The following is a 12,412-nucleotide window of genomic DNA, read 5'->3' as shown; positions in this document are numbered from 1 at the left end:
CAACCACAAAATCACACACCCAAACAAAAAACAAAAAAACAAAAAAAAAAAATAAATAACAACAAAAACAAAAAAAAAAAAAAATAAAAAAAAAAACAAAAAACAAAAAAAAAAAAATAGACACAAAGTAAATAATACAATTTTAAATAAGTACATTCTAATTGAGAGCATAAATAAAAATGAAAAATGTATAAAGCATGATAAAGCGATGATACAAAAATATTTAAACAATTAATAGGAAAGCGAAAGAGCATGTAAAACTCGAACAAAAAGATAGAGAGATTTATTAGATAATACAATGACAAATAAAATAAAGAAAAGGAGCGGAATAAGATTAAAGAAAATACGACAGAAAAAGGGTAAGGAGAGGGAGAGAGCAAATGAAGCCATAAGCAATAGGAATAATAAGAAAAATAAAAAAAAAAAAAACAAAAAACATTTAACTATATAAATACGACAGAAGAAGAAAAAGAGAAAGAAAGAAGAGACAGAAGAAGAAGAAGAAGAAGAAGAAAGAAAAGAAGAAAGGTATGATAAGAGTAGGCTCCATAAATCTATAGATTGCAGAGGTTATTTAGATGTTCACGAAAAATAGTAAAATCTGGTTTAGGCGCATGTCTCTCCTCCATGCAAATACATACTTGAGTATGCAAGTAAATAAAAGATTAAAAGAAAGAAGATCCATCATGGGATGATAGGTACCAGATCAGAATCACAAACCAATTATAGCTCAAAAAAAATGATAATTGTGGGAATATATTTTTATAATAATAATTTCTTGACATAAAAAACAAATAATTAAAATAACGTAAAAATAATAATAAATTTGGGGGGTTTTCTTCAATCTAGAGAACAAGGTTTGTAGGCCAGGGCACCTCTGTAGCACTACTGTACACTACAGTAAAAACTTCAGTCAGAGACCTTCAAGCCAGTAAAGGTTCGTAATAATCATTACTTGTACACATTTTTGTTTTCCAGGTGGAGGAGAGTCTGAAAGAGAAGGGGATTAAAGGAGATTTAAAAATTTCCTGGATAAAGAAGCAGGACAATAAAATCTTCCACAAAGAAGAGGAGAATGCAGATGCAATGAAGACGGACCTTTAATATCCTTTAATAGCTTTTGCTTTTGCTATTTATGCAGCACTGGGTTGAAAACATCTTAGAAAATAGGTGTGTGTGTTAACTGCCATTATCAAGGAAAGAAGAAGGCTGAACATAAAGTTTTTGTGTACACATTATGTGACATATGTGATAGGTTGTTGGATATAACATGTAGGTCTGTGTTTGTTGTTATTTAATATTATCTGTGTTATAATATTGTTTGAATTGTGTATTAATTCCATCACCTTTGTCTTTTATTGAAGGGGACTGAAGTGGATTTGCATCGTTTGTTGTTATTTAATATTATCTGTGTTATATGTGGATTTCCACCTCATATATTGTATATTTTACATGCTATACAACACGGTTGTTTTAGGTTCAAATGTGATGGTTGACTTGTATCTGCACTTTCTGTCAAACGTACACATCCACTGTAATCATTGATTTGTTTTATTTTGCAATCAGACATTTAGTTTATGAGTTACTGTGCTGTGTGAAAAATAGTAATTAAATTAATAAAGTTGAAAAAGACAACTTCAGACCATAACTCCTTCATAATTATTAATGTATTTCTAATCTTATATGATACCAAATTTAAAAATAACAAATAAATGCACCATTTACACATGTTTGAGTAACATTTGCTAGAAACTACAGTACTCTTGAAGAAATCAGTTAGACTTAATATGAAACATTTCCGGTCACCTTTTAGTCATCGGATGTCTGGATCTTGTTGTGGTGAAGACAACAACTCCCATGATCCCACGCTACTTCACAACGTCGTCAAACTTTGATGTGAGAGACCCCCTAATGGCGGAAATTACATATTGTAGGTTTAACCAGCTGAACTATTAGAGCTTTCTGAGCTACATTAGCTCTCACATGATAGGAAAACATTATGAGTTCAGAAAAGATGTAAATAATTATGAATATTTATTATAAACTATAATAAATATTGTTGTTATAAATAGTATCAGTTACCTAAAAATATATATTGTAGTAAACTGATTACTATAACTAACAGATGAAGCCAAAACGGTATAACTCCTATTGCACATGTATTGAGCATTAAGTCAAAAGTATTCAAATGAACTCTGAACATGACACAAGCTTTCACCTACATTGCCTCTAAAATGAATAGCAGTACTGGTTTAAATGAAGCATGGATTGAAAGCTTTTTTCAATCTTAAGAATGTAAAACAGATGCAAAGTTGTGATGTCATGTTTAATGCAGACTGAGAAGTGTCTTCTTTTAGCAGGAGAGCACAAACAATGAAATCAAATCTGAGATTATACTAACAAATGACACTGACGGTGATGCCTGACAACGAGTCAGTCAGACAATCACACACACACTGTCTGAATTACGTTGTGTGGGGACTTCAAAAAGAACATAATAAACCTACTTTTAACATTATAATATTTAATACTCTTATAATTCAGGGTCCCAAAATTACATATAAAATCTGGAGTGATGTATTTAATGAAATGTAAGTGCATATGTTGTATATATATACTGTATATATGTTGTATAGACACACTGTAAAACCCAATGAGTTAGTTTTAACTCAAACTGTTTGAGGAAACTGGTTGCCCAAGTTTATTAACTCAATTAACAATATAAGCATTGAGAAATATTTGATTTGAGTACAAGTAACCTAAGTATTTGTTAAGGTAACTTGGGAAAATTTAGTTAATTTTACCAATTTCATTCAGTAAATTAAACTTAAAACTAGTAAGTAAACTATAGACATATGCAGCATTTCCCCAAAGTTGTTTAAAATGTGTTAACAGAATCTTTCTATCTATATTTATCCATCTATATTATCTAAATGTATCTATAATAAAGTAAGAATAGGTTAGCTCTATCTTCCTTATACAAATGTTACCACTTATTTTTAATTTTTACACTGCAGCAAATTATTACATTAGCTGTCAAAATAGCTGATGTAAGATTAAAAAAAAAACCTTACAATTACCAATTACAAAATGGTAGCTCATTAATTTCCTGTGGATCAACTAATTTCATATTTACTCCTGTAATTAAGTTGTTACTAAAGCCTATTTAATGTGAACGTGTAATGATATAATGAAAATAAACAACAACAAACATCAAATATCTTATATACACCAATAATTCATTCATGGGAATGAGTGACTCCACATTTTCTTTTTATTAAGATATGCTGTTAGGTTGTGTAGTGCAGACAGTAAATGCAGAGAGAAGGGGTGATGATATGTGCAAATGAATTTAAGAAATTCCTGCAATGTCCTTACTGCTCCACTCAGTGGCAATAAAGTACAAGGCAAGCAGAAATGTCTCTTTCTTTAATGAATGGGAACACTGGTGTATATGACTACTTACCAAACATGTCAAGTGGAAGGTTGTAGACTCACTTTGTTTAAAAAACCTGCTGTGTTTTCTGAAGATAATTACTGAGATGTAAGTGTGACGTGTTAAAATGTAAACACTATTTTTTTAAAAGCTACTTGTGTGGCCAACATAATCAATCAAGTATTTCTTTCATGCTAAATCAGAATCAGAATCACTTGTGTTGGCCAGGTATGCGTAAACATACAACACGAATACAAATTTACATTGCTCTTAGTGTACACACACAGAATACATACAGCAAAAGGGTTAGGGTTAAACAGAGCTAGTCTGGTGGGAAAAGGGTACTCCGGGTCCACACTTGTCTTCCTAATAGTTCCTGTTTTGAACCACATTTACAGTGTTTTTGACCTTTCTCTACCTCTTCTTACAATCAGCTTTCTCATGTAAGTGACTAGAGGACTTTTACTTTCATAATCTGGAAATAGCTTCAGGTTTTGCACAGGATGTGGTACCGTAGAGACCTGCAGGCTGCCAATCTGCGGGCTGCCTGCTGAAGGTGTTGATGTCATTATAGGACTCTGACTCTGGGGTGTGTTTGGTCTGACATGCCAACCCCTAATGCAATCACATAGTTTTCTCTTATGTCCCACAGATGAACACCCTACATATTCCCAGCTGTTCACTGAACATTATTTGACCCCCCCGGTTCAGACTGTCTGAACTGAACTGTTCTGTATTCAGTCTCAAAGAGGAAGTTGATTTATGAGCAGTGTGAATCATCTGTGTCTCACAATAACCTCCAGTCAATGTAAGGGAGCTAAGAGCCCAGAGTCTAGTCCCTCATTAAAAGAAAATTATGATGTGGCTAATTTCAGGTAGTATGAATGGTATGTTTGTGCATTTGTGTGTGTGCCATCGCTTCTCTTCTAAGGTGTCTGAGGTACAAGGCTGGTTTTGTGGTCGAGGTTATGCCAGATCTTGGTGTTGCCCAACATCGTTGTTGTTGATCCAGATTCGTATATACTCATCACAACTTAATAAGCTTAAAGTTGCTTTGCAAAACTGTATAAATGCTGCATTTGGTGTATATAAAATTCTGTCTGATAAAACTTAAGAAGGTGCTTGAGCATCAGGAGGAAGAAGGATAATTAATCCTCGTAAATCAAGTCATTTCAGGTTGTTGGTTCATCTCGTGACTTTGTGTCTTTTATTTACAGAAAGTTACACAATGGCCAGTTATCTGCAGCATCTGTGCAAGCGTGACAAAGCCCTCTGGCAGCCATAGTAATTATGACTCTTGTCTGTTTCCCTTTAACAAAGTAGTGATCTTAACCCAAGCTCACATGCTACAGTCATATGTGCTCTGATGGTATGATGTCCCTCTTCTTGCAGTGTGACTAGTTTTGCAATGTATGTCTAAGGTTCACCTGGACTGTCACAGAAAATGGTAAATGGACCTGTACTTGTATAGCGCCTTTCTAGTCTTCCGAGCACTCAAAGCACTTTTACAATACATGCCACATTCACCCTTTCACACACATTCACTCAGCGAAGGCAAAGCCCATCGAACATAAACTAACTCATTTATACACATTCACACACCGATGCACAGCATCGGGAGCAATTTGGGGTCAGTATCTTGCTCAAGGACACTTCGACACGTGGCCGGAGGAGCCGTAGACGACCTGCTCTGCCTCTGAGCCACAGCCACAGAAGATGACAGGAAGTTGAAACTGGTAAACATATGTGGCACAGCTAATGGGTACTTCACCCCAAAATTAATGGGTGTGCAGTCAGGATGCTTATTATCTCATTACTACCTGCCCATTCATTCAACATCAGCCTGTCAGGACTGTTTAGTAAAGGCCAAGATAAATACATGAAAGTTATAGTTAAGCTTGTCCAACAAACTTAATAAATCATAAATCTGGACATATGATCTCAGATAGATTATTAGTGTTGTAGAGTATAATAGTGCAAGTGGAAATGTTGAAATGCCATCTTGACCTACATTGTTACTACACTGATTACACAAAACAGTTCTAGGATTGTTATGGGACAACCTATCTATCATCCTCCTTATGTTGGTTTTATGTTTGTATGTTTATGATGAACTGACGCGCACATTTGAGTTGGAATTAATTCTAAATTTAGATCCCACTATGTGTTAATGATACTCTTTATCGCAGACAAAAGCTCAAACAAATATATGAGGATGAAGACAGGGAAATGGACAATGGGAATCCAGCCCTGACCTAAGACCAGCTAAATCAACAGAGGCCACCAGAGGCAAATAAATAATAACTAATAACTTCATATTTAATTAAACATTGGACATTGGAGCAGCAGCTGCGATGACAACACAGAAAATGTAAAAGTGAATGCAGGTGAAGGCTAAGAAGGAAAACCAGAATTACTTGTTCAACTCTTTTTGATCGTTAGTGTGGGAGGAACTATTAGCTAATTTTCTCTCCCTAGTCTGTTTTGACCACATTCATACAACTGCAGTCAACACATCTGATCTGTCGGTCAAATCATAAAGGTAAGACATTATTTATATTAAGCAGATAATGTAGATTAAGAATATACTCTACTAAGATATAGAGTGAGATATGTGTAGCCTCATCTGCTTCAAGATAAATGGATTTTGATTAGTTCCCAAAGGATAATGCTCAAGCTTAAGTCATGGAAATTGAATTTAAAATGGACCAAGAAAGGCATTTCATAACACTTTTTTATGAGGCACCAACCTTTAAATGAAAACAAAAATTTACTTTTAACCAGCTCATGGGGAAAAAACCGTAAGAGTGATCAGAAATTCACCAGACATGCAACAATTCTGTGTCAGATCAGAGTAGCGAAGAGTAGTGAAAAAGGTGACATGATGCAAAATAAAAAATCAGGTAGGGGGGTCCTGGGGGCTGGGGCATCGTCCCACGGAAGAAAATCTTTGTGATTTTAAGATGCAAATTAAGCCTTTTCGATACAACTTTCTTTCTTTTTATTTCTTGTCTCTTCGCCTGTACAAGCGTTTCACGAGTTGTAAGTAAAAGTTGAAAATATTACTTTAACTGGTTATGAAACAGCCTGAATTTAATACCAATACCTTTATATGACCTACATAAACAAACAAAGCCATCAGTGAGATTATTGGCCATTTCTAGAAAGTTCTTCTTCATGCCTGCTACTGGGTCGGATTCGGTCCGATTCCCCTTGAAATCAATGAACCGAGGTGTTTGTTTCTATTTAATCCATATGTGTTTCAAAATGTTCCATAATTGTTCTCTTAAATGCTTCTCTGTTTTAATCACCCTGACCTGAGTCTGCAGGCATTATTTCCACTTGAAGCACCTTATTTGGAAGAAACTCCATTCTTCTTAATGAGTTTAGTTTGTTGCTGTTGTGCAGATAAGACCTACATTTAAATAGTGCTCTCTTAAAAATCCCAGAGATCACAAAGTTAGCAAAAGTAGACCTCTGTCATATTTAAATTTGACTGAATTATACAGTCATCATCTTGGGTCTTGGGGTTTGAGCATCGTAAACCTGAAACAAGCTGATACAGAATATATATCATACTGCAACTAATTACTGTTCGCAGGGAGTAATAAGTAAAGTAATAATATTACTTTTGAAAAGAGTAATGAGTGATAAACTGCGTTTTTTGAGTAACTAACCCAACATTGCCTTCAATCACTGTATGTATTTGTGGTGCATATGTATGATCATGATGTAAACAGGTACACATGAACTTGATTACTCTAGTCTTATATAGAGTGTAGCTATACAAAATGAGGTGCTTTTATATTTTATATCTATGTTATATATTTTGTTGATTTATGTAGCAACATTATCGCAAATGTTTCCAACAATGTTCAAACAAACAATGTTCCAATCCATAATTTTATTCCAGTAACCGTGCGTTTCACTGGTCGCCTGTCAATGGGTTACTCCCACAATCCCATGCTACTTCATACTCATCAAATTTTGTTATTTGTTATTGTTTTGATGTGGCAGATGCCCTAGCTACATAATTTACATATTTACTATACGTTTAATACCAGCTTAAGTATTAAAGCTTCCTGAGCTTTCAGGCATTTTACATTATAATATGCACAAGAAATTCACAAAAAGTTTGCATATGCATGTCTAAGTAGAATAATGTAATTCTCCAGTCAGAGACATGGCCTCTGCATTGTCTGAGGAGCAGTTTTGGTGCAGCATCTGTCTGGATATCTTCAACAGTCCTGTCTCCATCCCATGTGGGCACAATTTCTGTCTGGGATGCATCAAATGCTTCTGGGATACAAGACCTAAGTCGGAGTGTCCGCTGTGCAAAGAAGCCTTCAAACGCCGCCCGGAACTCAGGATCAACGTAGGCTTAAAAGATATCACTGAGCAATTTAAATGGTCTGTTGGTCTTATAATGTTTGCACTATTACACGACACACTTGTTTCATGTTTTACATAAAACTAACCAGATCTGTACTTTATCAAAAAGGTCTCTGAAGGACAAGTCAAAATGCAAACCAGCTCCCCCAAGGAGAGGAATTTCAAGACAGGCCTCCAAGTCTAATGAAGTTCCCTGTGATGTCTGCGAGGGAAACAAGTCAACAGCGGTCAAGTCGTGCCTCGTCTGCCGGGCGTCCTACTGTGAGATTCACCTGACACCTCATATAAGGGATCAATTGATGACGAAGCACATGCTGACAGATCCAGGCACCTTTGTCACCAGTCACCTCTGCAGAAATCACAACATGCTCCTGGAAAAGTTCTGCAAAAGAGACAAGACACCTGTTTGTGTGAAATGCATAGAGAGGGACCACAAACACCATGAGATCGTCCCCATGGAGAATGAGAGCAGAAGGATCAGGGTGAGGAAAAGTTTGTCTATCTTTTACCCTGAGATTTCATAATAATGTTACATGCAGTTTAATTAATTCATCAACCTTTACAGACTCAGGTGAAGAAGACCGACACAGAAATTCAACAGATGATCCAGACCAGAATCAGAAAGTTTGAGGAGATCAAGGCTTCAGTGCAGTTGAGCAAAGTAAGTGTTTTATTTCGATGTTTTGCAGTTATAAACATTAATGTTTATGTGACAGAAATTCGACCAAGAATAAGACCAAGCCCCCTTTCACCTGCTGAATATCAGCACGTTAGCATTGTCGTCTGAACCCCAAATTGCTGCCGATGCTGTGCCATAGTGTCTGAATGAATTAGTTTCTGTTTCTGATGAGCAGATGACAATTTGCATGGCAGCTTCCACCATCAATATATGAATGAGTGTGAATGGGTGAATGAGATATAGCGTAAAGCGCTTTAAGTGATCGGTAGACTAGAAAGGCGCTATATTAGTGCAGTCCATTCCATTATTTATTTGCGTTGCCCAACAGCAGCAATGAAAATCAAAGACGAAAATAACAGTCTTCTTTCTAAATATAAATGGACTTTTCTTACATTTGAAAGGATGGAGCAGGGACACTGTGGTCAAAATTTTCCCAGTTTATTGTTGTGCCAGTATGTCTATTTTGTTAAATTCTTATACTTGCATTATTGTACACTATAATCAATAAATTGATGTATTGATATATCTGCAGATAAATAAAGAAAGACAGATACAGACAAGTGTTCAGGTCGTCACCATGGTGATGAGCGCCATTGAGAGAAACCAGGCTTTGTTTATCGATGAGATGGAGCAGAAGCAGGGAGCAGCTGAGAGGCGAGGGGAAGAGCTCCTTAAAGAGCTCGAGCAGGAAATCAATGAACTGCAGAGGACGCGCAGTGAACTGCAGGACCTGGAGCACACAGAGGACCCTCTTCATCTCATACAGGTTAGAAAGCCCTGCTTTCTATTCATGTTTTTATCCTCCCTGAAATATACATAAAACAGAATCTTTTGTGCACTCACAAGCAATGTGGGTCACTGTTGTCCTGTTTTACTGTAGAGTTTCCCCTCTCTGAGCGCCCCATTGTCCACCAGAGATTGGTCCGATGTCAGAGTCCAATCAGACAACTATGTAGGAACAGTGAGGAGAGCTTTCTCCAAGCTGGTGGACCTCTGCCAGGAACTCGAAAATAAACTGTCTGCAGAAGGTCATTAACTTTTGTTGTGATATTGTTGTATTTGTACCCCAAAAAAGCTTGTTGTCAAACTAAATCTGACCATGTTTACCAAAATAAGTGCATCATATTTTACTACTTGTGTGTCACAGAATCATCTGTCACACAAGACAAAACAAAGACAAAAACATACACATAGCTTTTCATATTTTAATTAACACATTTTTTATTTTATTTTTATTTTTTCTCTTCTCTTTTGTAGAAGTAAGCAAGGCCAATCAATATGCAGGTATGTGTATGGTTATAAACTTACTGAACATCCACTTGTCTATAACATAAACAACCACTACAGGAACCAGCACAGCCTGCTTTGCTGCTATGTTGGAAATATTGTGATCATGGTTAAAATTAATGAAGTGTTAATTGGAAACAATTCTATCTCTATTTTGCTATTTCTGTTTAAAAATAATTGAATATGTTGAATACAAGATTAAGCAAAGAACTGAAAATAGGTTTGTTTGGGACTTTCAAACCCCTGCACCATGCAGTTATAGTTTTTGGGGTTTGCTCTGCTTGGAACAAAATCAGAACCACAGCCAATTTTGTTATTTTTGAAAAGGCTGACATGGAAATGTGATTGTTAAATCAAAAGAACAAGAACATACAAGCCTTGGGTCTTTTAATGGATATGAATGCAGAGAGACTACAATAATGTCGTTCTGGTGGAAATGTTAACTTAAAATCTGTGAATTCAGGTAAATATTACATTGCTCATCCATATATTCTGGTTCTCTCCAGTGGATGTGACTCTGGATCCTGCAACTGCTGCAGGCTGGCTGATTCTGTCTCCAGATGGAAAAAAGGTAAAGCGTGATTGTATGATCACTGAATGAAATATGTGACAAACTCAAAGCTGCTTTCTATGGGTTAAAATTAATGGTGAGAATTCAAACTGTTGTATGGTCAAAGCAAGTCCCCAGATGATTGACAAGGTGTCCCTCAAGAATCAATATTAGGTTCACTGCTATTTAATAATATCCAGTCGCTGATTTGGGGGTGGCTACTGGAGAAGTCCTCATTGAAGTTCTGTAAAACGCTACAACTACTTGTGAAGGGAAAGCAGGGCTTGGCTCAGGCTGTGTTCAACCAGGAAGGAGAACTTCCGACCTGCATTGGGGATATTGTTGAGCTGTGGAAAGCACACTTTGAGGAGCTCCTGAATCCAACCAACAAGTCCTCTGAGGAGGAGGCAGAATCTGAAGACTAAGGGGAAGCATCACCCCTATCCCTGACAGGGGTTACTGAGGTAGTAGTCAGGAAGCTCCTCTGTGGCAAGGAACCAGATGCAGATAGGAGTCGCCCTAAGATGCTCTGGCTCTGGCTCTGGACATTGTCGGTCTGTCTTGGCTGACAAACCTCGTCAGTGTCACGCTGAGTGCCAAGGTTGCCCCCCTCTCTCCGCTTCTGTTTTCAAGGCGCAGCCAGAGTGAGGAGAGTGTCCGGTTTGGGTACCACAGAATTGCATCTCTCCTTTTTGCAGATGTTGTGGTTCTGTTGGCTTCATCAGACCATAAGGTCCAGCATGCACCTTCCCCAAGCAAAGCAGTTTAAGTATCTTGGTATTTTGTTTAAGAGTAACGGCATCAGCAGTACTGCGGGAGTTGTACTGGACCGTTGTGGTGAAGAGGGAACTGAGACGAAAGGCAAAGCTTTCAGTTTACCAGTCGATCTACCGATCTTTGGGTAGTGGCCTAAAGAATGAGATAAAAGCAGATAAAAGAAGCCGAAATGAAGTTTGCTCTGCAGGGTGGCTGGACTCAGCCTTCGAAAGAAGCTTGGACATCCAGAGGAGCTCAGGAGTAGATCCGCTGCTCCTTTATGTTGAAAGAGCCAGCTGATGTGGTTTGGGCATCTAATCAAGAGGTCTCATGGGCGCCTCCCTTTGGAGGTTTTCTGAGGATGTCCAACTGAGAGGAGACATCCGGGGTAGACCCAAAACTGCTAAGGGGAGCTGGAAAGTGCTACATACAATCCACTGTACTGTTTACATTGGACTAGATATCCTGTATGCTCTGGCTGCTGCTACTACCCTTAAACCACTGGACATTGTCTATAACAGTTACCATTCAATTCATAACATGTACAAGACACAACAAGACAAGACATAACAATTACAATTAACATATTTCTAATAATATTTGTTATAGTTTTGTGTGTTATGGTTGTTTTTTGTGAATAATTGTCTTGTTGTGATCTTGTGTATAAATAATTTGTTCGCAAGATCTCTTCTGCGAGAGAGACGTGTGTCTCTCGCAGAAGAGATCTTGAGCTCAGTGAGATTTCCTGAATAAATTAAGCTTGACTGACAAACAAACAAACTGATTGTGAAGATGTTGACAGATGATAATTACATGACATTTATAAGCAACACTGATAATGTCCAAGATGTACAAACAGAATGTCATTTGTTGATGATGATGATGATGATGATCCACAGGTGAGCCTGGGCTTCCAGCAGAAGAAACTCTCTGTCCCTGATGATCCCCGCAGGTTTGACTCCTGTGTCTCTATTCTGGGGAAACAAAGCTTCACCTCTGGAAGACACTACTGGGTGGTTCAGGTAAGAAATCAGACCTCCAACTATTGAGCTGAAACACTATTGACGAAATTGCTCAAAATGCTATTGCGTGCACACAAGATACAATTCACTAACAAAGACCACGCCAATGGCTGTATGGAATAAGGAATTTTATTACATGTTATGAACATATATAAGATTCTTGAGGGACACCTTATCATACATAAGATTTAATTTTAAGGATGGAATGGGTGAACGAGATGAAGCTAGAGAGTGTCATGACGTCGAGAGAAGGGAACGGAAGACTATTGGTGGCATGGAAGGTTTTAAAG

General features: G+C 37.2%; 1 protein-coding gene across 1 annotated transcript in view; it reads left to right on the top strand.

The window, feature by feature from the left end:
- The first annotated feature begins 7,618 nt into the window (after positions 1-7,618).
- Positions 7,619-12,412, top strand: part of LOC118337846 (E3 ubiquitin-protein ligase TRIM21-like) — a 9,817-nt gene continuing 5,023 nt past the window's right edge. The window contains exons 1-8 of the mRNA XM_035674964.1: positions 7,619-7,846; positions 7,938-8,310; positions 8,394-8,489; positions 9,040-9,273; positions 9,388-9,535; positions 9,765-9,791; positions 10,301-10,365; positions 12,000-12,122. Coding sequence (XP_035530857.1) covers positions 7,620-7,846; positions 7,938-8,310; positions 8,394-8,489; positions 9,040-9,273; positions 9,388-9,535; positions 9,765-9,791; positions 10,301-10,365; positions 12,000-12,122 — 1,293 coding nt within the window. The 5' untranslated portion in view covers position 7,619. The remainder of the gene's footprint in view (positions 7,847-7,937; positions 8,311-8,393; positions 8,490-9,039; positions 9,274-9,387; positions 9,536-9,764; positions 9,792-10,300; positions 10,366-11,999; positions 12,123-12,412) is intronic.

The sequence above is a fragment of the Morone saxatilis genome, unplaced genomic scaffold (assembly GCF_004916995.1).
Source record: "Morone saxatilis isolate NCDOM2014 unplaced genomic scaffold, NCSU_SB_2.0 Contig4, whole genome shotgun sequence".
Classification (NCBI taxonomy): domain Eukaryota; kingdom Metazoa; phylum Chordata; class Actinopteri; family Moronidae; genus Morone; species Morone saxatilis.
Note: the sequence above shows the minus strand (reverse complement) of the source record. Positions and strands in the feature narration are given on the sequence as shown.